The sequence below is a fragment of the Budorcas taxicolor genome, chromosome 21 (genome assembly GCF_023091745.1).
Source record: "Budorcas taxicolor isolate Tak-1 chromosome 21, Takin1.1, whole genome shotgun sequence".
Classification (NCBI taxonomy): Eukaryota; Metazoa; Chordata; class Mammalia; order Artiodactyla; family Bovidae; genus Budorcas; species Budorcas taxicolor.
In genome coordinates this window covers 34,430,550-34,458,255 of record NC_068930.1, presented here as the reverse complement: position 1 = coordinate 34,458,255, position 27,706 = coordinate 34,430,550, and the positions used below count along the sequence as shown (strand labels likewise).

Genomic DNA, 27,706 nt, shown 5'->3' with positions numbered 1-27,706 from the left:
GAGGAATTACAGATGGAAAGAATCTTATAAAGGCCTGTCTCTGCTCTAAAGTTCCACATTCTCTGAATCTCTGGTCATAGATATGGCCTTCTTTCCCACATCTGTCCACTATAAATGTCCAATATAAATGAAGGATGATGAGGTGGTCTCTGAAGGCTGGTCAGCCATCCCCTGGGCTTCTGAATTGTTTCCTGCCCATCTGATAGCAATTGATTATGCCTCTGATGACTCTTACACTGTCAACAGGGAGGCTTGTCTGTTAAGCTGATGGCTGCTACTTTCACCAGAGGGTGGCAAAATCGTGTCAGAAAACTCCAACCAGGAACCTCAGATACAAACGGAAAATGTAGAAATACCAGGGGTCGTCTGCCAAACTTAGATCCTTGCTCCTATTGGAACCCGGACCTTCAGCCTTAGCAACTCAAAGCCAGGGCCAGGAGCATCAGCATCACCTGGGAACTGGTTGCCCGCCCACCTTCTTCACCCCTGGAGAACTAAATCAAGACACTCTGGGGGTGGAGCCTCCCAAGTGGTTCTGATGCACTGCTCTCGGTGGTTAAAGAAAACAAACCACCGATTTTAAAGCATGAACTCCCGGCCTTCTCATCAAAGTCCAGGTGTGGGCTGAGCCAGTGCTGGAGTCCAGCTCAGGTTCTGCTACCTCCCAGCCGTGGAACCCTGGGCAAGTTACTGAACGATTCTCAGCCTCAGTTTCCTCACCTGTAAAGTGGAGATAATACCTGCAGAATCAGCTGTCCTGGGATTAGAAATAACCAGTGTGTGAGCTGGACCCATAAAAGGTAACTAGTCAGCGGTGGCTCCATTTGCTGCAGTGGATGGCATTTCTTTAAAAGCCCCAGGAGACGCCCTGGCCTTTGTCACAATAAGCCTCTGCACAGTCTTTTAACCCCCCTCAAGTCCCCCGTTTGCATCCAAAGGCTCAAAGAAAGACAAGCAAATCCCGTCCTCCTCCCTAAGGGACCCAGAAGGCCTGAGATACTCTGTCCAGGCCGTGGTCAAAGGCCAGATCAGGCCAGGAGAGACCTTAAAGGTCGTCTCGAGAGACTCCCTCCTTTTCCGCGGAGGGGCTGGGCCCAAGGTCAGGCTGTGAGATGCTGGCAGAACCGGGCCCTGGCTGCATCCACGCACTCACAGTCCTCGGCTCTCCCCCTGCTCCGCGCTGACGCCCTGCGCCCCAGCTGCAGGGGCGCCAAGATCACCTACTTGCCCCCACTGCACCCCTCAGATGGATCGGTCCGGGCCCGGCACCCTCAGCCCCGCGCCCCCTGGACTCCCGGCGGCCGGAAGTTCCCGGGTCCGCCCAGCCGACTCGGGCGCGGGCGCCAGACGGGCCGGGCAGCGCCTCCCGAGACCAGGCCGCCCCCTGGCGGGCCCGGGGCGCGCGGCAGCCGGGAGCCGGGCGCCCGCCCTCTCCCGGCCGCGGGGCGGAGTCGCCGCGCTCCGGGTCCGCTTCCCCGCCTCCCAGGCCCCCGCCCCGCCCCCTTCGGTGGGCTGCGGGGCGCGGCGCGGCGCGGCGGGGCGGGGCGGTGGGTCCGGCGGCCGTCGGAAGCTGCCCGCCGCGGGGCTGGCGAGGGCCGCGGGCGCGGGGCTCCGGCGGCCGCGGATGGGAGGCGGAGCCCGGGCGGGCAAGCGACGGCGCCGCGGCCACCATGGGGAACAAGCAGACCATCTTCACGGAAGAGCAGCTGGACAACTACCAGGTGAGTCCGGCCGCCCCCGGATCCCGAAGCGGCGCCCTTCGTCTCCCTCCCTTCTTTTTCCCGTCGCTTGCCGAGGCCTCCCGAAAGCCGGTTCACCAGGTTCAAACCTTGCTTCTGCCTTCAGCTCGACGCGTGACCTTGGGCCGGTGACTTCTCCAAGCCTCAGTTTCCCCACCCGAGGAATGAGAGCTTTCCAGTTAGAAGATTCTCGCAGGCGTGTCTTTCTGCTCCCCTTTCCTCTGTCTCATTCAGACTTCTTGCTTTTGGCCCCAGTCTGGACCCAAACCCCTTCCCGACCACTCATCCCAGAGCCCACATTGGCGCTGAAATGGAATCCTTAAACTTGGGCTGGAGGGAGGACTCTCCCAGCCCTCAAAACCCCGGAAGCCGCCGAGGAGAGTGAGTCTGTACAGCAGAAATGAGCTGGGTTGGAAGTGAAGCGCGTCAGTCCCCAAATACGATTCTAGGTTGGGGATGTCTTGTTACCCATTGGGATCTTTCCCTCTGCCCCCCGCATGAAAGTAATTGGCACAAGAAGTCAAGCCAGGTGCCAGCCTTATATGGTCACCTCTCTGAGCTCCCTTAGGCCCCAGCAACCACCCCTCCTAGGTCCCTCTGCTTCCAGAGTTAGGGAGCTGTCCAGATCATATCCCAGTGCCCTCCCACCCATGTGCAAACTTTTCTGTGGTTGCAGGATGGAGCCCAAACTCCTGACTTGCCCAGAGCCCTGGCCAGCCTGCTGAGGCTCTTTTCCTGCCCTGCGCACTGCAGCCACCGCAGAGCTATCCTCCTTCCCTTGACACACTGGGCTCTTTCCTGCTCCTTTTTGCACATTCTCTGGGATGCTGCTCCTCAGGCTTCAGGTGATCTCGCTTATCCTCCCAGGCCCAACTCTGATGCTTCTTTCCAGGCTCTGCCAGGCAGAGGGGCCTAGACAGTATTGTGGCCTATGTGAAGCATGACTGGGGGAGATGAACACCCGTAGGGTCTCCATGGCCGCCCCTTGCCTTTGTGAACATTTCAGAGTCAAGCTTGAAGTATGGGTCCTCTGATGTGGCACCCCTTTTGCTCCTGGAAGCGCTGGTTGTCAATAACAGTACTTTCTCAGTTCCACGTGAGGCCCTGAGAAGGAGTGGGGGGGCGCCACATCGGTGGAGTGCCTTCCGTGTGCCCAGCGCTATAATGAATACTCTCTATGCATCAAGTCATTTGATCATCACCGAGAGCAGGATTATTAGCCCTGTTTTACAGGAGAGTAAACAAAGGCTGAGGAGCCATTCAGTACCCTGTGCAGTGAAAGTTCACACAAGAATTTGACTTGTGAATTCAAGGCTCAATCCTTTTGTTGAAGCTGGGGGCTGTGTGTACTCTTTGTCCTTAAGGCCCTCGCTGACTGCAGAAACAGACTGTTGCCTCCAGAGAGCCCGGCGGTGAGTGTGCTCTAGGGGAGGGCTCTAGGGGTCAATGGGAGACCTGGAGGGAAGGGGAGCTTTGCTTTGAATGGTCGGTCTGGAAATAAGACAGCACTTGCAGAGACCCTCGAGAGATCAGTGGCATTTTGGTCATCAGGGTCCCGGAAGAGGCCTTCCAGACCGAGAAGACCGCTTGGGTAAAGACCTGCAGGTGGGGCCAAGCAAGCAGGTAGCCACGCTCAAGAGAGTCCCCTCATGGGGGTGGGGAACCTGGATTCCCACTCAGTCCAGCCTGGCGTTGAGTTTCCCTTCAGAGTCAGGCCCAGTGCTGGGTTCTGATCCTTTGCCAGAGGCTGAGCTCGGTGGGAAAAGTGAGAGCTGTGAAACCGGAGAGCCCCACGTCTCCCTCTCTGAGACTCTCCAGCCGGCCAGGGCCAGCCAGGGCCGCTGGGGGTGACCCCGAGTAACAGCCACCCCTCCCCCAACGGATCCCCAGCGTTTCCTGCCCTCTTCCCCAGTCCTCGTCCCCAAAGTTCAGGTGTCTCCCTAGACCACCTCTCCGCCTTCCAGATCCAACCCCCTCCCACCAACCCCTCAAACTGCCAAGGGCCCACTGCCTTCCCCAGGACCCTCCACTGCTCCTCCAGCTAGTCTGACACTCTGCTCTGCTATGGCCCATGTTTTCAGTCAAGAACAAGTCCTGTGACTCAGCCTCTTTAGGGTCTCACCTGGGGACCCCCTCCTCCATCTCCACAGCTGGAAGGGGGCCAGGCCTCTCAGTTTCAGGATGTAATTTCCATCCACACGCTGCTACCACAGTCCCTCAGTTTCTCATTCCATTTCCTTCCCTCCTTCTCATTTTCTTTCAGCAGACACAGCATGCATCCCTATTGTAAAGCAAGTTTTTCTTTAAAAAAGAATTCCTGGGCCTAGAGTTGCGCTGTACACATATTATCCAACCCTTTACTGCTGTGGGAGGCCCTAGGGAGCTGTCCATCTCTCGGTTGTGCATGCCTGGAGCAGAAGTGCAGGGTCAAGGATGTGCTGGATCTTTCTAAAACATGGGCGTGACCCTCTCCTCCCCCTGGAATTCCGCAGTGTCTTGGGATAATAGCCTAAGCAGAGTGCAGAGCAGAGCTCACGCTGTCCTAGTCTGGGGTCAGCCAGCCTCCAGAGTCATTCTTCACCCTCCCCTAGCACCCCAAGTTCCAGGCACACCGAAGGGCTTCTAGGCAAGCATGGCTTCACCTCTGGCCTTGTTCTCCTGGTGCCCTCCCCTCACTTCTTAAGCATCCCAGTCTGACCCATCTTTCTGTCTATGCCAGGCCTCACCGTTCTGAGACAGGCTCCCTGATGCCTTCATCCCAGTCCTTCTTGTGGCCACAGAATGGTTTATACCCAGTCATCAGTGTTTACTCTCCATCCCATTTCCTGTGTGTCCCCCGCTCAGGTACAGAAAAGGCAGTGGAGAACTTTGAATGAGGATGTTTGGATGAATACTTGTTAAAGCATAGCTCTAAGGAAGGGAAGGAACTCCAGCGATTCTGAAGTCCCGGCTTGAAGTCATGGAGGGGCTATAGTTCTGTACACTTTAGCAAGCCACTGTCCTCTTCTGGGTCTCGGTGTCTGCAGCTCCCAAACGGGAATGATACTAGCTCTGCTGTGCTCGTGTCAAGAGTTCTTGTGGGGATCAGCTGAGCTGTGTGGAGGTCGGCGTGGCGGTGCCCAGGCTTGCATTGGCAGAGCCCTGTGGAGAGCCCACTCCAGCTGGGACTGGCGGTGGCTTGGCTTGGGACCACTGGCACAGATAGACCAGCAGGGAGGCTCCCTGGGCAAAGTTCTCCTGAGTTGAGCTTTGGAACATGGAAAGGATTTGGGTAAGCTGGACAAGGTGGAGAAGGCAGTCCAGATTGGGAGAGCAGTATGAACGGAGGCTTGGAGGAGGAACTCCAGCCTTGACTGCTGTGCCGTTTGCACTTCCACTATGAAAGCCCGGCCTGCCCTGTCTTCTGCGGCGAGTCCTGAGGGCCCACCTCGCCTGAATTAGGCCCCTTCATCCCTCACTCCTACGCGTTGTGACCCTAACCTGAGGTGGAACTCTTCCCTGAAGACCTATCCCTGTGGAAGGGCAGGGGCCAAGAAGTGACGTTTGTTCTCAATGGAGTACAAGGAAGAGTTCCTGTAGACCTGTGGCGCTGACTCCCTGCGTAGCTGAGCAGATGGAGGTGGGCAGGGTTTTTGTTTTGTCTTCAGGATGAGAGCAGACACAGAGCTGCGGGCTCTGAAGGGGTGCCTTTGGGACATGGGTCACTGGATGGAGTGTCCAAAATGGGGAGGGAAGCCCCATAAACTGTGGCCTGTATTCTGCAATTTAGCGTATTTGCTTCTCTCACTGCCCCTTTCAGAGAGGCAGTATCCCATTTTACAGATGCAGACACTGAGGTTCCAAAAGGAGACTGATTTGCCTAAGGATCCAAAGCAAGATGAGAAGTTGAATCTGACTATTAACCCTTTTCCACTGCCAGACTGCTCAGAGCCCTGAGAAGCTTTTAAGGCACCTGCTGGGTTCCTCCTCCGTGAGCTGCCTCCTTGGGATGTGTTCCAGGGAAATAAGTCAACAGACGAAAGAGCAAAACATCACTCAGTGAGCAGGTTCAGGGCAGCTTTATTGGTAATGTTAAAAACCTAGAAATGGCTGTGTCTAAATGTTCAGAATGAGGAGAAAGGTTAGATGAGGCAGGGCCGATGCCTTCAGTGAGATATTCCCCAGCCAGTGAATTGCTAATGTAACTGCTGTGGAAGGAAGGTTTATGTGGAAAAGTCTGGTCATTCATCCCCCCCAGTCTGTATTGCGCACACACCGTGTATCATATGGGAATACACAGCGGAAGCAGGAGATGGAGTGGTGGGTGTGGGACTGGCCTGGGTGGCCTGCGGGTCTGTTTCCTGTCAGCAGTCAGTGGTCAAGAAGCACATATGCCTGAGTTCCAGCCCAGCCCTTGGTGTGTGTGTGCGACTTAGGGCAAGCTCTTCAACTTTGCTGAACCTCAGTTTTCCCATCTACAAAATGGGAAGGTAATGCCTTGCTCCCTGCCCCATGTATGCTAGTGATGAGAACGAAACAAAACTGGATATTCAGAGTGCCTACTGACCAGCCTGTGATAATCACGGACTGGTTGTGGTATGGTTCCCAGGTGCATGTTGCAGTCACCTGATGACTTTGCGAACTGCTGGTGCCTGGATCCACCCTCAGGGATTCTGTCATAATTGATCTGGGGTCTGTTGGTGGTGATGGGAGAGGATGCAGGGAGTTAAGCAGTCCCCAGGTGATTCTGCTCTAGAGCAGAGGCCCTCACACTTTAGCAAACATCAGCATCATGAGAGGAAACTTTTCTAAATGCATATTTCTGGGCCCCACCCTCCCAAAGTTGCTGATTGTAGGTCTGGAGAGAAGCCCAAGAATCTAAATTTCCACTAAGTTCCCAGGTGATGGTGATGTTGCTGGTCCAGGAACCACATCTCAAGGGCCACTGATGTGGGCAGAGGGAAGTAGTTGCAATAAGGGACTAGGGTCATGTGAGAAGCTTTCCCATCTATTGCCGATAAAACTCGCACATCAAGACCCAGATACTTCCTTTCCAACCCAGGGGATTGGAGAGAGGAGAAAAGAGAGGGGAGGGGAGAGGAAGAGGATAGGCAGGGGAAGAGAGAGCAGAACCTGGCCTCTTCCACATTCATCCCTGACATCCCCACCGTGCTGATTGGAAGCGCCCTGACCCTTCTCGCTGGGCAGCGTCAGGCCGAAGAAACAGCCATGGGGCTGAGAGAAGTCTGTACTTGGAAGACCCAGCTGGGCGGCCTTTGCTGCCTGCTTCAGGTTTCTGGGGTCTCCTGAAATGTCAGCCCACGTGGTTTCCATCCTGTCTGAGTCTTAGGCCTGTGGGGCAGGGAATTCTCTGCCCACGTGGGGTGCGCAGGGGACACTGCTTCCCCAGCCTGGGCCTCTTCTAGACGCTACAGAGGAGCCATCGCTGAAAGCAAAGCCTTACCTCCCCAGCAGAAGCTCCTGTGTTTCTCAGAAGGGCCAGGCAGCATGAGGGTCCTTAGTGTAACACCTGCAGAACAGCAAGTAGCTCAGGACAGACTAGTGGGGCCTGGAAATCACCACCAAGCCTCCCTTTTTGGCTCGCCTTCAGGCGCCCACTGGAAACCCTGGATGTGCCTCCTGTGGGCCTGCTTCCTCGGGTCCTCCTCAACGTGCTGTATAGTTGCCCCAGGGCCCGGGGCTCCAGGTCCCACCGAGTGCAGGCCCAGCTGTCTGCACGCCTGGGCTGTGGCCGTTAGCCCCTTGTCAGAGCCAGCTGTAGTCAGCTTACCCAGGAGGCCCCGCCTGCTCTGGGCTCCCTTATGTTCCAACAACAGGCCAAGGCAGAGGAGCCAGACGGCAGGGGATAAGCACAAAAGCCCTTCATGGCTGGGTATTTTACGAAGTGCTGGGTCCTTTTCCCCTCCATTCTTCCCACCAGGCCTGGCATAGTAGCCGTCATCACCAGGCAGGCTGAGCTGTGGACAGAGGCATGACTGTGAGGGTCAGGTTATCCAGACAAAGGCAGGACCCTCAAGAAGAGTTTAAAATCTGGGTGACCTCTGGACCGAGTCCTGCCCTCACCCTGAGTCATGCCTACCTGGGGGACCCCATGCCTACTTGGGGAAGCCTCCAACCCAGCCTCCATCCAGATGCTGACAGCTCCTCCCTGCCCACCATCCTCCTCCCCCACACGCCAACCTCTCCACTGCCTTCTCTAGCCTCATCTGTTCCTGTGGCTACAGATGCAGTTAGATGCTGGGGCTTCCCCAGTCTGTGTGCCTGGAACTCTCAGCCTCTGAGCAGGGGTTTGCTGCCTGCGGCCGCTCAGGACACACACCACCCACTGCTCCCCAAGACACCATCCTCAGGGGCTGCTGCGTGGATGTTGCCCCTGCAGCTGGGCAGTGTGACGCCTGTCAGTCCTCACTCCTGTTTTGTCTCCTGAGTGTCTCCCAGCCACTCCTCTCTCCCGCAGGGTATCCCTCAGCCCCTCAAATCAATGGCATCCACCTTGGAACTCTCCATCAGCCCCTCCAAATGCCCTCCCCCGATGTGTGCCTCCCAGCCCCGCAACGCTGGACACTCAGCCCCCTGGCTCAGGTCAGAAGCTTCAGGAGGCGGTTTGTGGCCCCACTAGACTGCTCCCCTCAATGGGCCGGGGCAGCAGGGCTGGTGGCTGTGCCTGTGCGGCTCTGAGCGAGGGAGGAAGGAGCCTGGGGCCCATACAGCCAACTGTATGTGTGTTTTCCTTCCACAGGACTGCACCTTCTTCAATAAGAAGGACATCCTCAAGTAAGTGTGGCTCTTGTTCACCCCTCTGGGGGCAACGGTGGGGCTGGTCACTCTGGGGGTAGGGGGTTGTGGGGAGAGGGGTGTGCAGGGTCCGCCCAAGCTGGGGATAAGCTTTTCCACCTCCATCAGCAGCCTAATGTGGGCTGCTGTATGAACTCAGGAACTGGCCCATATCCTTCTGCCAGGAATGGAACGTCTACCGAGTGCGTGCCAGGCTCCATGGTGGACAGTTTCAGAAACATTTTCATTTAATCCTCACTGTGCCCTTGTAACAGGAGAATCCTTTTATCCTCACTTTACAGATGGGGCTGAACAGCTTGGCTAAAGTCGCCCAGCCAGGGACTGAAGACCTGGCCTCTGACTCCAGGCTGCTCGCTATTTCACTGCCCCCCTGAAACCTATCTGACTAGGAGGTCCCTGTCATTAGACAGGGATCCCTAAGAGCCCCCATGCTCAGGCTCTGATGTCCTGCCATTCCTGGGAGGTCCAGAAGTCAGGGGCATGGCAGGATGCCCTCACTGCCCTTGAGCTGTCCACTGAGAGTCTCTTTCCAGGACAGTCCCTTTCTTTGGGGGTGGGGTGGGCCTGGACAGGAGAGATGAAGGTTGTTGGCAGCCTCAGAGCTCCAGGACCAGATGGAGGGCAGGACTCATAGAATGACAGGAAACCTGGTCCCAGAGGCCATACCAGGCCCCCTGCCTGGACTCTTAGGTGGCACTAAAAGCCAGCATGGTCTCAGGACCGCTTTTGCTGGAGGTCGATGGGCAGGCTAGGGCTCGATCCTGTTACACCACCCAGGGGAGATGTGGTCTGTCATTGCCGTGACCATTCTGCCCAGACAGTGTCCCTTGTTTCTTCCTTTGCCCAGGCTGCTTTTCCAGCTTGTCCCCTGGGCAGGTGGGGACACCCACTCCTACCACCTTGGAGAGACAGGGTCAGGGGCAAAGCCCGCAGCCCTTGGCATCAGCAGAAACCTGGGCTCCACTTCCCAGCTCTGGCCTCAGACCAGCGTGCAGCCTTGCTGAGCCTCTGATTCTTTTATAAAATGGGGGTAATGATACCTCTCCGCATAGCATGGCTGAGAGGAGGAATGCCAGAGTATGTTTTTTGATAACGGAATTTTGTCTGTAGCTTTAATGATGTGTGGGTTGGGGTTCCCATCTGGACAGATGGTCCTCAGAACTGTCACAACACAGAGGTCACCCCAGCCCTTCCAGTGACACCTCTTACCTATGACAGTTCTTGGCAAAGATCCTCATTTAAGCCTCACCACATCAATCCTCTATTGCAGGGAGCTCCCACCATCCTCACCCCCCACCTCTGTAGATGCCAGGCCCAGGTTGCTTGTCCGGTGAGGCCCACCACCATTTTTGTTCGGGCAACAAAAGCTTGTCCCTAGACCTTTGCACAGGTTGCCCCGCTGTGTTCCTGCACATCCTTCAAGACCCACTCCAGAGTCATCTGCTCTGTGAGCTCCCAGCTACCTTCCCCCAAATGCTTTTGCAAGCCTCTTAGGGGGCTCTGTGGGCTCATGGCTCCGGTCCCATTTCCCCCTGGACTTTAAGTCATTCAGGATACAGGCTCCTCGCGCCTGGCATTGGGCACGGCACCAGGAAGCACTTGAAGAATGTGTGGATGAAGGATAGGTAGGGTTGGCCAAGGGGAGAACATTCCAGGCTAGGAGCAGTGGAGGCAAGGGCACAGACCTGCTTCTACCTTCCCCATCCCCAGCGGTCTCACTGAGAGTAGCAGCGTTGCCCGGGGGAAGAGGGTGGTTCACAGGCCAGGCCAGGAATTGGGTTCAGCCTGATAGGCTTTTGTGGGGGGACCCTGATCTCTTGGCAGATGATCAATCCCAGGCAGGTAGGTGGTCTGAGCAGGGGTAGGGGGTCTCCTGGCTCCCTACAGCCCTGGCCCACCCAGCTCTACATCCTTCTGTACCAGCCTCTGTAGTTCAACCCAGGCCTGGGATCCACAATGTGGGGAAAGGACCCTTTCTGGTAGCTGGACACCCTCGCTGAGTCCCCCGCTGCCTGCTCTGTCTCTGGTTCCTTCCGGACTCACTTCTGTGTTAGCACTCGTCGGGGACCAGACCTGGTGCTTTTTCTGCAAAGTTTGGTCGAGGCGGGTGGAGGAGGGGTGAAGCCCTGGCATCAGGACCCCTGTGATCTGGTCCCCACTGTGTGGCACCTGCTGTGTCTCAGTTGCCACCTCTGCGATGTGGGGATGAGAGTGCCCCCGGCCCTGTTTTTCCATGGGCCCCAGTGGCTGGGAGGGCAGGGTGACAGCGTTGTTCAGCATAACACAGGCTGCTTGGAGTTTTGTCGCCCATTGGTCTACCCTCAGGAAGGGCGGTAAGGCTGGGCAGCGTGAGGGATTACTTGTCCAGGCGTGGCCACGATGGCTCAATTCATTTCAGCCCCCTGGCTTTTCTCCAGCCTTCTCTCTGAGTCCCGGCAAAAGCTGGTGTGACTGACCACCCCTGCCAGGCGCGTCCTCTCCACACTGTTCACATCTCAGGTCCAGGCGGGACGACCGAGGGCCCGAACCCAGAGAGGGCGCAGAGCAAGGCCCTGGCCAGCAACACCAAGCCAGGCCAGCGGCAGAGCCAGGCCCCGGGCCCAGGGCCCTCCAAGCAGCCTGTGTTATGTTGAACGACGCTGTCACCCTGCCCTCCCAGCCACTGGGGCCCGTGGAAAAACAGGGCTGGGGCACTCTCATCCCCATGCCACAGAGGTGACAACTGAGACACAGCGGGTGCCACACAGTGGGGACCAGATCACAGGGGTCCTGATGCCAGGGCTTCAGGGGCCTTCCAGCGCTGTATCCCCACCCCCACCTGGATGGGTTTCTGGGTGAGCTGCACCCTGAGTAGTGACCAGATGGCGAGGAGGAAACATGAGCGGCAGGTTCTTCTTTGCAGCTTGGGACCAAGCTCTCTGGCAGCCTCGGGTCAGTGATACCGAGTCTCAGATACCCATTGGGGAATTCTCCCCTCCCCGACTCCTCCCTACTCACATAACACAACCCCACCCCCACTCCAGGGTGGATCCAGTTGCTCCCCAGGGCACAGCTCTTCCACCCCGATGCTGAGCCTGACTGGGCAGCCCCACCTTCAGCCACCTTCTTTGCCGTAGGTGGTTCCCCCAGCCTCCAGTTGACCTGTGCTCCTGAGCACAGAGACCCAGCTGGCACCCGGGGTGCTTGCCTATGGGTTACTTTATCTTCTGTTTTATTTTCTCAACCATTTAGAAACTCTGCATAATGTATTTTAATTACTTTTAATTTTTATTTCTCCTGTGCTATATGATGACGGTAGAAAATTAGAAAATAAAGCAGTCAAGAGAGAACAAAAGATTATCAGCAGTCCTGCCACCCAGAAACAACAGCTATTAACGTTTTGATATATTTGACCTTTAGGTACATACTATGCAAGTAGTCTCCTTTGTATGTGTTTATTGGAAATTTTGATCAGGTTGTTCTGTAATCTGCTTTAAATTTCTTTTCCTTTTAGGCGACTTGTGAAGATAGATAAGATTTAAAAATTGATCTCACCACCTCTTCAGTTCATTTAGTTGGACATACAGGTTTGCAAAGTTTCCCTGTTACGATTAGCACTGTAGGGAACATTCTTGGGACACCTTGACATGTAACCCACACCGCTGGGATTATTTCCTTAGGGTACATTTCTAACAGATTTCTGGATCAAAAGATGTGGACATTTTTCAGGCTTTTGATTTTTATTTCTAACTGGTCTTTAGCAGCCACGCCTGAGTCCCCATTTCCCTGCTTCCTCAGTCACACTGGCTGTTACATCTTTCTTGTCTTCTGTCCCCAAATCATTTATTGAATATTCCAAGGGTCTCAAACTTTGCTGCCTGCCAGGGCCAACATACACTGCAACGAAATGAACCTGTGTACCCTGCTGGGAATGTTTTGGGACCAGGATCTGCAGAAAAGCTCTTCCTAAGCCCCAACTGATTGGGGCCCTGGGGAAATCAAGCCTCAGTGTGATCAGGGAATCAAGGTTTGTCATGTAAGTTTAATTTGTAAGTGTTATCAACTAAATTTTAAACTCTTATTTTACCTGAAAGCTAGTCATGAGTGTGGACCACCAACCTATCTGTGACTTCCAGAAGAATTCATCTTCTCCTCACTAATTTCAAATGCTGTTTGTCATGGACTAATCTCATTTATACTGTATTTGGGTTGCCTCTTCTACACCAGTGTCTGTTCCATACGGTTTTATTTATTGTAGCTTTAAACAGTTTTCACATCCAATGGGGCAAACATCTGCCCAATTACTTTTTTCATGGTCTCCCCACAACTCTCCTACATTTATTCTTCTGAACAGACTTTTGAATCAGGCTGACAAGTTCTCAGATATCTTGCAGATTTCAATTAAGACTGTGTTCATTTTATAAAATGAAGAAGAAGAAAATGTTCATTTTATAAAATGAAGAAGAAAATGTTAATTTTATAAAATGAAGAAGAAAATGAGAACATGGCCATCCTTATAGTAATAAGTCTTTCCAATCAGTAAAGTTATCTAATTCCTTAACTATTTTACATCCTTTGGTAAAGTTCCATGGTTTTCCTTGTACACACTTCATGTTATTTTATGTGTAGTTATTTTGAGTTTTTGGGGGGTTGTATTGTGAATCAGATCTTTTTTATATAGTATTTTTGAATAGGTGAATACTGATAGAAAACCTATTGCATAGAAGAGCTATTGAGCTCTTTCTCATTCAGATCGTTTTCAAAGTGGCTATTCTTGGTTTTCCAGCAAATAGTAATTTGCCTCCTCTCTAAAGTTTAAGCACACTATTTTATTTTCCTGACTAATTACATTGACTGGCACGCAGGGGGGGAATGTTATATAATGATGATGATGGTGTTGTTGTTTAGTTGCTAAGTCACATCTGACTCTTTCACAACCCCATGGATTGTAGCCCGCCAGGCTACTGCAGTGGATTTCTCAGGCAAGAGTACTGGAGTGGGTTGCCGTTTCCTTCTCCGGGAGGTCTTCCTGACCCAAATTGAACCTGTGTCTCCTGCATTGCAGGTAGATTCTTTACTGCTGAGCCACCAGGGAGGCCCAAGGGGTGATGGTTAGGAACCCCACTTATATGGGAATGTTTACTTTGTCATTTAAGTTTAATGTTGGGTGTTGATTTGAGATAGAGAGTATCCTTTTGTTTATGTTTGATGAAGGATGCTGTAAAGAGCAATATTGCACAGGAACCTGGAATGTCAGGTCCGTGAATCAAGGCAAATTGGAAGAGGTCAAACAGGAGATGGCAAGAGCAAATATCGACATTCTAGGAATCAGCGAACTAAAATGGACTAGAATGGGTGAATTTAACTCAGATGACCATTATATCTACTACTGTGGGCAGGAATCCCTTAGAAGAAACAGAGTAGCCATCATGGTCAACAAAAGAGTGCGAAATGCAGTACTTGGATGCAATCTCAAAAACGACAGAATGATCTCTGTTGGTTTCCAAGACAAACCATTCAATATCACAGTAATCCAAGTCTGTGCCCCAACCAGTAATGCTGAAGAAGCTGAAGTTGAACGGTCCTATGAAGACCTACAAGACCTTTTAGAACTAACACCCAAAAAAGATGTCCTTTTCATTCTAGGGGACTGGAATGCAAAAGTAGGAAGTCAAGAAACACCTGGAGTAACAGGCATATTTGGCCTTGGCGTATGAATGAAGCAGGGCAAAGGCTAATAGAGTTTTGCCAAGAAAATGCACTGGTCATAGCAAACACTCTCTTCCAACAACACAGGAGATGATTCTACACATGGACGTCCCCAGATGGTCAACACCAAAATCAGATTGATTATATTCTTTGCAGCCAAAGATGGAGAAGCTCTATACAGTCAACAAAAACAAGACCAGGAGCTGACTGTGGCTCAGATCATGAACTCCTTATTGCCAAATTCAGACTTAAATTGAAGAAAGCAGGGAAAACCACTAGACCATTCAGGTATGACCTAAATCAAATCCCTTATGATTATACAGTGCAAGTGAGAAATAGATTTAAGGGACTAGATCTGATAGAGTGCCTGATGAACTATGGCCAGAGGTCATGACATTGTACAGGACACAGGGATCAAGACCATTCCCATGGAAAAGAAATGCAAAAAAGCAAAATGGCTGTCTGAGGAGGCCTTAAATAGCTGTGAAAAGAAGAGAAGCGAAAAGCCAAGGAGAAAAGGAAAGATATAAGCATCTGAATGCAGAGTTCCAAAGAATAGCAAGAAGAGATAAGAAAGCCTTTCTCAGCGATCAGTGCAAAGAAATAGAGGAAAACAACAGAATGGGAAAGACTAGAGATCTCTTCAAGAAAACTAGAGATACCAAGGGAACATTTCATGCAAAGATGGGCTCGATAAAGGACAGAAATGGACCTAACAGAAGCTGAAGATATTAAGAAGAGGTGGCAAGAATACACAAAAGAACTGTACAAAAAAGATCTTCACAACTCAGATAATCACGATGGTGTGATCACTCACCTAGAGCCAGACATCCTGGAACGTGAAGTCAAGTGGGCCTTAGAAAGCATCACCACGAACAAAGCTAGTGGAGGTGATGAAATTCCAGTTGAGCTATTTCAAATCCTGAAAGATGATGCTGTGAAAGTGCTGCACTCAATATGCCAGCAAATGTGGAAAACTCAGCAGTGGCCACAGGACTGGAAAAGGTCCGTTTTCATTCCAATCCCAAAGAAAGGCAATGCCAAAGAATGCTCAAACTACCGCACATTTGCACTCATCTCACACGCTAGTAAAGCAATGCTCAAAATTCTCCAAGCCAGGCTTCAGCAATACGTGAACCGTGAACTTCCAGATGTTCAAGCTGGTTTTAGAAAAGGCAGAGGAACCAGAGATCAATTTGCCAGCATCCGCTGGATCATGGAAAAAGCAAGAGAGTTCCAGAAAAACATCTATTTCTGCTTTATTGATTATGCCAAAGCCTTTGACTGTGTGGATCACAATAAACTGTGGAGAATTCTGAAAGAGATGGGAATACCAGACCACCTGACCTGCCTCTTGAGAAACCTATATGCAGGTCAGGAAGCAACAGTTAGAACTGGACATGGAACAACAGACTGGTTCCAAATAGGAAAAGGAGTACGTCAAGGCTGTATATTGTCACCCTGCTTATTTAACTTCTATGCAGAGTACATCATGAGAAATGCTGGGCTGGATGAAGCACAAGCTGGAATCAAGATTGCTGGGAGAAATATCAATAACCTCAGATATGCAGATGACACCACCCTTATGGCAGAAAGTAAAGAGGAACTAAGAAGCCTCTTGATGAAAGTGAAAGAGGAGAGTGAAAAAGTTGGCTTAAAGTTCAACATTCAGAAAATGAACATCATGGCATCTGGTCGCATCAGTTCATGGGAAATAGATGGGGCAACAGTGGAAACAGTGTCAGACCTTATTTTTTTGGGCTCCAAAATCACTGCAGATGGTGACTGCAGCCATGAAATTAAAAGACGCTTACTCCTTGGAAGGAAAGTTATGTCCAACCTAGATAGCATATCCAAAAGCAGAGACATTACTTTCCAACAAAGGTCCGTCTAGTCAAGGCTATGGTTTTTCCAGCGGTCATGTATGGATGTGAGAGTTGGACTGTGAAGAAAGCTGAGTGCCGAAGAATGGATGCTTTTGAAGTGTGGTGTTGGAGAAGACTCTTGAGAGTCCCTTGGACTGTGAGGAGATCCAACCAGTCCATTCTGAAGGAGATCAGCCCTGGGATTTCTTTGGAGGGAATGATGCTAAAAGCTGAAACTCCAGTACTTTGGCCACCTGATGCGAAGAGTTGACTCATTGGAAAAGACTCTGATGCTGGGAGGGATTGGGGGCAGGAGGAGAAGGGGACAACAGAGGATGAGATGGCTGGATGGCATCACCAACTCGATGGACGTGAGTCTGAGTGAACTCCGGGAGTTGGTGATGGACAGGGAGGCCTGGTGTGCTCGATTCATGGGGTCACAAAGAGTTGGACATGACTGAGCGACTGAACTGAACTGAAGGATTTTTAAAGTTTTTTTTTTGGTTATGCCATGTGGCTTGCGGGATCTTGGTTCCCTGACCAGGGATTGAACCTGGGTCCTCGGCACTAAAAGCAGTGAGTCCTACCTACTGGACTAGCAGGGAAGTCCCAAGGATTTTAATTTCTTTATTGATGAGAATTAATATGTACCTTAAAATACTTTTTATTAATACTCTAAAAAATTGAAGCAATTCACAAGTATATGAAGTGGTAAGTGAAAGTTGGCCTCCCTCTTCTCACTTTGCTCCTGCCCCACAGGGACCATCAGTGTAAACATGTGCCCTTCAGATATTTTTCTGTGTCCATACAGTTGTCTCATCATAAATGCAGCCATCAAGATGATTGAAATATTTGTTTGCTGCCTACTAATGCAATTTGTATTCACAAATTTCCAAACATTGATCCTTCCTGGCATTCCTGGAATAGATCCTCCTTGGTCCCAATGTATTATTCTTTCAAATGCTATTGGACCTGATTTACTAATGTTATTTTACAAGATTATTGCATCTGTATGTGTAAGGGTCATACAGCATTATTGACTTCTTAAACTGGGAGGCCTTTGCTTTTTTGCCTCATGCTCTGGACCAGTTCAAGTAGCATAGATATCAAGCATAGGCATCATTTCTACTCCTGGGACTTAGGAGGGGACTGAAATATACATCTTGAATTCAATAGTGCCCTTTATTGGGAGGATGGGTGATAGGAATGTAGTTCTGTGACAATTTCGAAGTTTCTCCCACAGGGATTCATCTTTACAAATTCTCCTTGAATTTTCTTAAAAAAAAAAAAAAAAATCCAGTATCACTTTAGTCGTGGAATCAGAACAGATCCATGTCCCAGGGCAGAAGATGGCCTTCGCACCCCAGAAGACAGCTCCTCAACTCCACCAGTACCCAGAGACCTTCTCCCAAATCCCTCCTTTCCAGGTAGCCCCTGACATGGCAGGCAGTGTGCTAACAGCCATCTGTTGAGGCAGGGTGGTTTTACTAATGCCATCCTTTTTAATCCTCACAGGCGTGAGGAGGGTAGCACATTCAGAAGTCTGTTCTCCGTGGAGTTCACCTGCTCGCCCAAGGCCATGCAGCTAATGAGAGGATTAGGCAGGGCTCCAGCCTTAGTCTGACTTCACACTCCTGGTGCAGCCACCCCACACAATTGTGGAGGTGTAAGCCAACCCCCAGAAACACCCCAACAGCACATCCCAGATGCCTAGGTCAGGTGGGAAATGTGATGGTCCTCTCGAAAGCATATGAAACTAGACACATAAATGGTGATCCAGAGCCCTGGTCCCATGTTTGGGGACAGTATAAAATAGGGCCGATTTTTCCTCGATGCCAAAAGTGAGAGCAAAGAAGATACCCAGCCAATAATTGGCTATGTAGTACTGTACTGTAATAACTTTTCAGTACTTTTCACGCAAATAATACAGAAAAGACATTTTAAATCTTACAGCACCTTGAAAAGTACAGTAGCATGGTACAATAGCTGGCATACAGGGGCTGGCATCGAGCGAACAGGTAAGAAGTCACTGACTGGAGGGGAGAGAGGAGGTGGGAGATGGCAGAGCTGAAGGGTCACCAGCAATAGGAGATGGAGGGCAAACTGCAGCTTCACTCATCCCTGACATTGATGGCTCAGATGCTCTGTTCCTAGCTGATTCCGTTCTGTCTACCCTCTTGAAAAACAATCCAGTGATGTCTGAGTAGCAGCTCTTTTTTTTCTCATGACACAGTAGCACGGATTGCGTTCTGAACAGCTGCCGCAGCCTTGCTGTGCTGTTCTACATTGGGTCCTGTGAATCAGCAACCAGCAGTGCCTCCTCAAATAAAGAAAATCCCCTTGCCATCTCCTGTGTCATGAATCTCTCTGGTTCTTCAGTTTCTTCCTTTTGTCTCTATCCTTTCTTTGGGCCTGCCTTCTATCAGGCCTTCGTTGGTATCAGAATGAGTGTTGTTGCACAGCAAGGAGTTTAGTGAGGTCCCTCCTCTTGCAGACCTAGCCTGACACAGATTCTGCACTCGTGTACTCTACACGGTGCTGTAAAGTACACAAACGCACAACCACTTGTAGGGGATGCACACGTGTGACAATATACAGCAGTCTCGTGAACTAACTTAGGTGATGGGACATGGGAACAGACGTTTGTGTCTCTAAAAGTTCGCAACTTGAAGGTTCGTGTGTTGGGGACTTACTGTAGAGCGGTGCATACAGGATTAGCCCAGAGCTGGGCACAGAGTGAGCACTTGCTGAACAGTGGCTGACATCACATAAATAGTGTGCTCTGGGCAAGCAGTTATCTGCTCTGATGGAGAGGGCTGGGCAGCTGGGCAACAAGAGTTGGGTGGAACCTGATGGGGAACTGGGTGGCTATGCTGAAGGGCCTGCTAAGGATGGGCTTAGGAGTGTGTCACTGGGTCAGGCTGCTTAGAAGAAGACCAAGGTTGCTCTGGCTTTGAGGGTAGCAGGGCAGATGGGCCCCAGGAAGTATGGGCCCCTTCAATCCAAGCCCCTGCAACCCTGGCCTCACCTTAGGCAGGTTACCTACCATGGCCCCCCAGTCAATGCTCCTGACACTTATCCCCCCATCTGGCAGCACCCTGAGGGTCCACACAACATGGAGGCGGGCTTGTGTTCCAGGGACTCCTCAGCCAGGCGGGAGGATGGGAGGGAGCTGGGGACCCAACCCATCAGCGAGGAGGGCCAGGCTCAGGGGAGTGGGCTCCATCCCAACAGCTCCCAGCTAGAGAGAGGCTGTGGGTGGCCCAGGCTCAGGGGCTTCCCAGGATGTGAGGGTTTTTGGAAGCTCTTGCAGAGACCCAGCAACCCTCAGGGCCTAGCTTGGGGGCGATATCAATCTGGGCCAGGTCTTCAGCAGGTCAGGAGTGGGGAACAGTGGAAATGGTGTGGGGAGGGGGCGTTAAGAGCTTCTGCTCTGGATTTCCGGTCCTGGGTTCCAGCCGTAGTCGCTGAGACTTCCTGGTTGTGTGGTGGTAGACCAGTCACCCTTAACTTCTTCAGGCTTCAGTTTGCTGAGCTGTAAACTGTGGTCACAGTGCACCTGTCCACACGGTCATAGGAAAATGAAAGAGGTGACATGCCTGGCACATAGATTCTTACGAGAGTCTAAAGAGGAAAAAATAAGGTGGGACTGCAGGCCCTTGAGGGTGGGGGTGCCCAGTGGCTGCAGCAGCAGTGGTGGTGGGAACGCCAGGACCCAATCCAGATATCAGCACGGGTCTGGGCAGAACTTGCCTTCCTCACAGATGCCATCCCCTGTGGGCAGAGGAGATGGTCTCCCCAGGCTCCTGGCCAATGTGGATCTCCAGCATGGGAGGTAGGGTGCAGGCAGGCAGCACTGGGCCTCTGAGGGCCCCGGGGCCTGTGTCCTCTCCAGCCCCTTCTCTGTGCTTCCCCTGCAGGCTCCACGCACGGTTCTATGAGCTGGCCCCCAACCTTGTCCCGATGGACTACAGGAAGAGCCCCATTGTCCACGTGCCCATGAGCCTCATCATCCAGATGCCGGAGCTCCGGGTACACGAGCGGCCGCTGCTGCCAGGCAGAGCTCGGGAGGAGGCTGGGGGCTGGGGGGTGTGCCCCTCCGGATGGCGGGGCAGCAGAGCCACCTAGACCTGAGTTGAACCCCCCACTGTGCCTCAGTTTCCTCATCTGCACTCTGAGTAAATGAGTCCCGTGTGTGGGACTGCGTCAGGCTGCTGTGACTAGTGCTGCCCCCTGGGCTGCAGGCTGTTAGCCTGCACTCACCTGCTCACCCCTTTGTTAGGCGGCCCAGCTGCTGTCCTTGGCAGACCTTGTGTGTGTCTGCTTTTGAAGGTAACTTTCTTCCAGCCTCCTCCTTGCATGGCTGTAGTCTCTCACAGCACAGTCATCCATAGCATCCCTTCTCAAACTTTTAACATGCCCAGGAATCACCTTGAGATCTTGTCAGAATCCCAATTCAGGTTCAGTAGGTCTGGGTGGGGCCCAAGGATCTGTTTTTCTAACAAACTTCCAGATGAGGCTGATGCTGCTGGTCCTCAAACTGTCTATATACTTGACCTACGAGTTTCATTTCCCGAGTTCCTTACTTATAATACACAGAAAGTGCACTTCAATAGTAAAAAAGCGTTTGGTTTTTAGAGCACGTTGCTGTGGGTCTTTGCAAATAGCCCCTCTCCAGGTCTCAAATGTGTGACTCTGGGGTCAGGGTATCCACTTGGGGCCTGTATCCAGGCTGTGACCTCAGTCCTGAGGGATAGTAAGTCACAGGCTCAGTCCTGGACAAGCAGCCAGGCTGGCCTAGAGCGGGGGGCTTGAGCCCAGGCTCAGAGGATCATCCGAGGGTAGGAGGCACTTGGGAGGAACCACGGGGTTGTCTCTCAGCCCCCTCTGCTGGACTGGGCACAGAGTGGAGTGGCCCAGTGCTGGCCCAGCTGCGGTAGAGGACTCCAGGAGAGATGGTCCCTGAGTGAGCTGGGATCAGGGGAAGGAGTTGTTGGTATAATTTCTCACCTCCCTATGGGCTGGCCTAGGAAAATTCACAGGAGTTGGGTGACTGCTGGCCTGGGATCTGAGTGATTCTCTGATCCTGGCCCAGTTATCCAACCTCTGGAGCCCCACTTCTGCCTCCCATGATCTTGGTCTGAGCTGAGAGCTGTAGTAGTAGGGAACAACCTTTATATTCTCTTCCAAATTAGTCTCTAAAGGGATGTTGCCTCTAAGCTTAAATTATACATAATGGTCCATCTCTGGGAACCCTGCCTCCCAGGTAGTGAGCGTTAAGCTAAAATATCTTTGTTTAAGCTCACAGGTAACATCCTGACCAGGCCCAACTATGAATGACTGCAGGGGGGGAAGAAATTAACACCTCCCCTCTAGACTTCCCTAGTGGCTCAGACGGTAAAGCGTCAGCCTACAATGCGGGACACCTGGATTTGATCCTTGGGTTGGGAAGATCCTGGGGAAGGAAATGGCAACCCACTCCAGTACTCCTGCTTGGAAAATCCCGTGGTCGGAGGAGCCTGGTAGGCTACAGTCCACAGGGTCGCAAAGAATCGGACACGACTGAGCGACTTCACTTCACTCGCTCCAGAGGCTGATGGGAACCAGGAAATGTTTCACTTTGCTCCCTCCCGCTTTAGAAGGAGCCTGAATTCTAACTGAGGCAACATGGTTCTCTGGGACATGAGTCTGCCGTCTTCTCAGTTTGGTGCTTTTATGAATGAAGTTGCTAGCGCTTGCCCCAGCAACTTGTCTGTTGATATACTGGCCTTGTGCTGTGAGCAGTACGAGTTTGGACTCGGGAACATCGTCTTCTCTTGCATGTCAAGGCAGGAGACTCCATGTACTCCCTGGGTAATGGGACTAATCCCTGCTCTTGCTGGAAGAGGCGATGCCTCCAGTGGGCACCCTGCTCATCTGAACAATATAACAGAACGTGACACTCATAGAGCTCTCACTAGGGCTAGGCCTTGTTGCTGCTGTTGTTCAGTTGCCCAGTCGCGTCTGACTCATTGTGATGCCATGGACTGCAGCACGCCAGGCCTCCCTGTCCCTCACCATCTCCCAGAGTTTGCTCAAGTTCATGTTCATTGCATAGGTGATGCTGTCCAGCCATCTCATCCTCTGACACCCTCTTCTCTTTCTGCCCTCAATCTTTCCCAGCATCAGGGATGTTTCTAAAGAGTCATCTGTTTGCATCAGACAACCAAAATACTGGAGCTTCAGCATCAGTCCTTCCAGTGAATATTCAGGATTGATCTCCCTTGATTGACTGCTTTTATCTCCTTGCTTTCCAAGGGACTGTCAGGAGTCTTCTCCAGCACCACAGTTCAAAGGCATCAATTCTTTGGCATTCTGCCTTCACTATGGTCCAGCTCTCACAACCGTACAACTGGGAAGACCATAGCCTTGACTATCCAGACCTTTGTTGGCAGAGTAATGTCTCTGCTTTTCAACACACTGTCTAGCTTTGTCATCGCTTTCCTGCCAAGAAGCAGTTGTCTTCTGATTTCATGCCTGCAGTCACCATCTGCAGTGATTTTGAAATCCAAGAAGAGTAAATCTGTCACTACTTCCACCTTTCCCCCTTCTATTTGCCATGTAGTATCGGGGCCAGATGCCATGATCTTAGTTTTTTTAATATTTAGCCTTTTGCTCTCCTCCTTGACTCTCATCAAGAGGCTCTTTAGTTCCTCTTCGCTTTCTGTCATTAGCGTGTCATCTGCATATCTGAGGTTGTTTTTGTTTCTTATGCCTATCTTGATTCCAGCCTGTAACTCATCCAGCCTGGCATTCCTCATGATGTGCCGGGCCTTGTACCAACACCTTATTTTTAACTCATTTAACCCTCTCGCAACCCAGTTAAGTAGGTGTGATTATTATTCCCATTTTACAGATGGGGAAACTGAGGCCCAGAGGGGTTAGGTCCCAGAGGCGTAACAGATGGACTCCAGGGTCCTCCCAGTGAGCCTGCACCCATGGTGACTGCTGTGGTTGTTTTCTTCAGGAGAATCCCTTCAAGGAAAGGATCGTGGAGGCTTTCTCTGAGGATGGTGAGGGGAACCTCACCTTCAATGACTTTGTTGACATGTTTTCTGTGCTATGTGAGTCGGCTCCCCGCGATCTCAAGGCCAGCTACGCCTTCAAGATCTACGGTAACCTGGGCCTAGAGCAGGGGCTGTGAAGCTGTGTGTGGCGGTGGCATTCCATAGGCCAGCTGGTTATTGCTGGTTCCCACCCTGGGGACACTGGGGACACCAAGAACACTTTGAAGAGTGCTTGTCCAGCGCGGTGGCCAGAGGGGACAACTTTTACATGATACACACCTGTAGGGTCTTGAGATCAGAGGAGGGAGAGTGGGCAGTTAGCATGCAGTGAGTTCACACATGGCGACCTCTCAGCAGGGCCTGGAGTTCGTTCACAGGAGAAAGCGGGTGGGCACACCCGGGACAGGGAGCAGCCTATGAAGAGCTCAGGGAAGCACACGGCACCGGGCCTGGGGAGCTGACAGGGAGATCACCGTGCTGGGATGAGCACAGTGTAAGTCTGGAGAGGTCATTGTGGCTGGGCTTTTGAGGAGCCAGCCAAGGAGTTTGGGGGTTACTATGGGGCTTCAGGTGAGGCCAGGCAGCGCTGTGTTCTCGAAAGCTCTCTCAGCATCCTGGAGGTGTGAATTGGAGGAGCTAGACTGGCAGAGGCCAGAGTTCTGGAGAGGAGCCCTCTGCAGGTGGTGAGGCTGGGCTGAGAGGTAGGCTCCTTGGTCCCCCCAACCCGACTCCAGCAACTGCTGCCAGAGATAGGGTGACCTCATTTCACCCCAGCCCAGCCCAGCCCAGCCCAGGACCCATTATCCTACTGGCCACCAGAGGGCGCCAAGCACCCACGAAGCCCTTGGTTTCTGCTCCAGAGGACTGGGACTGGTGTCAAACCCTCAGACAGTGCTCAGATGGGAACTCTGAAGCCCAAGGAGGGGTTGGAACCCGTCCTGGAAAAGAGGAGCCACGGACAAACCTCCTGTCCCCCGCATCTTTGGTCAGCCAGGAGATCCCAAGGCAGTGGGGTCCACTGGGCTGTTTTTTCATTTTCTAGTTGTCCTGTTTATTTCAGGGAACTTTCGTCTACATACATCTCTGCACCCACATTGTATTTGCACAGCAGAGGCATGGTATCCACCTTGTCTTTCTCCACAAACTACACCCACAAGGTTCAAGGAAAAAAACCTCTCAGATTCCACCCATCGTCCCCTTAATGCTGGACCCCAGGACATTGCTCCTGGGAAAGGCTATCGTCTGCCAGAGAGGGGAAGTGCAGGGCACACAGGGGAAGCCAGGCAGGCATGGGGACAGGTGAAGGGAGAACCAGGGCTCCCCAACCTCCCTGGATGGGAGTGTAGAATGGAGAAAGGCAACTGGGGACCTGGGGTTTGGTGCTGGGCAGAAACTGGGCCCTGACTTCTAGCAAGGATCACCCACTCCCTTGACCTTAGTTTCCTCATATAGAATGGGCAGAGGGTTCCCCATCTTGCCAACCCTACAGAGAGGCACCACCAGAGGGCAGAGAAGTATCCTATCTTGTGCCTACCCCAGGGCCCCTTCATAGGCCAGTGTGGGGATGTGCCATGGAGGGTGCCCAGACAAGAGCTTGGGCTCTGGGGTCCCGCACTGAGCAGGGATGTGACCTCAAGTCATTTGTCCTTTCCGAGCCTGTTTCTTCATCTGTACTGTGGGGGTTCTAATTGTACCCACTGAAAAGGCTCATGGTGAAAATTAAATGAGATGGAGCCTGAAGTGCTTACATTGTGCTCTTCCTCACTACCACTGATGCTAGGGTTTGGCCAGTTGGCAAGAAGAGCCCTTATGTCTAGGAAGCGCCACCCCCACCCCCGCCCCGGCCCCCAGCCAACCAGGAGGAGGGGTTTGAGCTAAAACTTGATGGAGTCTGCTGCACAGATACGTGGGAAGTGCCCTCCAGGTAGAAGAAACAGCACGGGCGAAGAAAGAGTTGACAGTTGGGTTGAAAAGCAGTCAGAAGGGTGTTCCCATTCCCTCTATGAGCCTGTGTGGCTCGGCCCTCTGGACGTGTTGCTGGGCTGTGGGCAGCGGTAGTGCCTTTTGCCAAGGATTAGAATTAAATCGTTCCCTGCTCTTTCAAGCCAGGCATGGGGCCTTTCTCTGAGGGCCTTCTGAGTCTCCTGGCCTCCTTGTCTGGCTAGGGGCCAGAGGCAATGTGGTGCAGTTTAGAAAATGTGGGTCTTAGCATCAACCAGGCCCTGGCCAGCATCCCAGCTTCCCATCCAAGCAGACATCTGACCTTGATTCAGTCGTTTGGCCTGTCTGGGCCTTGGTTTCTTTAGCTCTAGAGGGAACATGAAGTCTACTGTGGGGCAAAGCTAGGAGGGCCATTAGGCCTGGGTCTCATGTTCCCAGGAAGCCTCAGATTTGGACATCCCAAGTGTCTCAGGCTAAGTGTGTGCTTGCCGTCGTGCTGGGGGTTTGTGCAGATGGTGAATGTGGGTCTGTTGAACGTGGTGTCCAGAGGTGCCCTGTGGGTGAGCCCCCTTGGTCCCGGTTGGCTGAAGAGCAGGATCCAGCGTCCCCAGAGGGCGCGCGGGGAGGTGTCTGGTGTGACCAGCTTGGAGGAGAGTGGCCTGAGTGTCCCCACCCCCTCCCTGCAGACTTCAACACAGACAACTTCATCTGCAAGGAGGACCTGCAGCTGACGCTAGCCCGGCTCACCAAGTCGGAGCTGGACGAGGACGAGGTGGTGCTGGTGTGTGACAAGGTCATCGAAGAGGCCGACCTCGACGGTGACGGCAAGCTGGGCTTCGCAGACTTTGAGGACATGATCGCCAAGGCCCCGGACTTCCTCAGGTGCGGCTCCAAGGGGCTGGCTTGGGTGGGGTGGGCCTCATGGGGGCTGCAGCCGGGAGACCCCTAAGAGCAGTGGCGCCGCAGGCCCCGTGCGGCCCAGGAGGCAGGTCAGGCTCCAGGCCCAGCTGCCCTCAGTGTGTGCCTGGTGAGCCCGCTGTCCCCAGCAGGGCCGGACTCTCGGGGGAAGGATAAGACCTGGGGGCCCTTTGGTCAGGTGGGGTTGGACGCGCAGGCACGGCTGGCCCTCCAGGCCTTCGTTCCCTCGTGTGGATTATTCATGAACTCTGTGTCCTCCCGGAGGGACTGTCCGGGTTGGACGCGGGGCCTGGTTGGCTTTCTGCGAGCACCTTTACCCATCTGGTCCAGAGCCGCTCACCCCTTCTTGCTCTTTCCTTCTTTCCAGCACTTTCCACATCCGGATCTGAGAACAGTGACCAGAAGCCGACCATCCGGCCCGGTGCCCGCACGAGTGTGACCTCCAAGCTCCCCAGGAGTGGAGCTGTGGCCTCGGCGGTTTACACCCACAAACACTTCTTTGGCCCTTTCAGCAAAAAAAAAAAAAAAAAAAAAAAAACCAGGGAAGGGGGGATGTGAGGAGTAGGGCCCTTCCCAGTCCCCCTGTGGGCCCTCCCCAGGCCCTCCCTCTCTTCCCCCACTTTCCCTACTCCCATCAGAAATGGCCCCAGTGGGAGGGGGAGGAGGAACCCCTAACAGGGCTGGGGTGCTGACTTGTCCAAGGCACCCGGGTTGCCCAGGGCAAATGGAAAAACAAAAAGAGGACAAGGTTTAACAAGCTATGCAATCTTTCTCTAGAGCCCACAGCTGGGCTGCACCCCGGGCCCGTCTGTTCCTTCTCCCCGGTCCTTCCCAATGTGAAGCTGAGGGAACCGTGGGTGCAAGGACTCGGCCCCTGTCCACCACCCCATCCGCCCTCCCTGACGACGTGGAATCCTCAGTGGTGTGTGCTGTCCAGATTTGTGAACTCCTAATAGTAAAACACTTTCATGTTCTCTGTTTGTTGACCCCTTTTCTCCTTGAAATCTCCCCATGAGCACCTCACCTCTTGAGATTAAGCTCTGCCTTCCCACCTTTGGCACCAACTTTATTTTAGTGCTTGTGTCCTTGGGAGGAGACATATCTGTGCCCCAGATCCTAGGGAGCTCCATGAAGAGCCGATGTTGGGTGAAAAATCATCTCCACATCCCTCATAGTGAGAGCCATTCCAGCGAACGTCTGTATCAGGCATGGGGCCGGGTCCATGGTGACCAGTCACATAGGGATGGCCGGCAGGCGCCCACTGGCTGGCTCCAGAAACCGCCCAGCAGTGCTCAGGCTGAGCCCGGGCAGCTGGCCAGGTTTGGGCCTGCGTTAGGAGGGGTCTGAGAGCCACCCCTAAAGACCACCACTGGCTGGAGGCAGAGCACAGATGAGGGTGACCTGGTTATATAGGGAGGCCAGCAAGCACCCACTGGCTGACTCCAGAAACCGCCCAGCGGCGCCCAGGCTGCTGACTCTGCAGCCTCAGGCAGGTTGCTGCTCCTCTCTGGTTCTCTGTCCCTCCCCGCCCGCCACCCTGCTCACTCATCTGCAGCAGAAGGGTCGGACCAGGGTCTGCCCAGCTTGCATTATGAGGCCCGCATAAAGGTGGGGGCGGAGAGGGGCAGAGGGGATGGCCCCCAGGAGCTCAGCTGCCCCAGGGTCAGACCCTCCCCTCTGAGATGGCACTCTGCTGCTACTTCCCACCCCTGCT

The 27,706-nt window shown here is 52.9% G+C and overlaps 1 protein-coding gene across 1 annotated transcript; it reads left to right on the top strand.

Moving 5' to 3' along the window:
• The first annotated feature begins 1,590 nt into the window (after positions 1 to 1,590).
• Positions 1,591 to 26,964, top strand: CIB2 (calcium and integrin binding family member 2). Its single transcript, XM_052659764.1, has 6 exons — positions 1,591 to 1,721; positions 8,479 to 8,513; positions 20,008 to 20,119; positions 23,094 to 23,241; positions 25,761 to 25,956; positions 26,360 to 26,964. Exons 1-6 carry the CDS (start codon positions 1,671 to 1,673, stop codon positions 26,379 to 26,381), a joined length of 564 nt encoding a protein of 187 aa, XP_052515724.1. The 5' UTR covers positions 1,591 to 1,670; the 3' UTR covers positions 26,382 to 26,964.
• Positions 26,965 to 27,706: the final 742 nt, after the last annotated feature.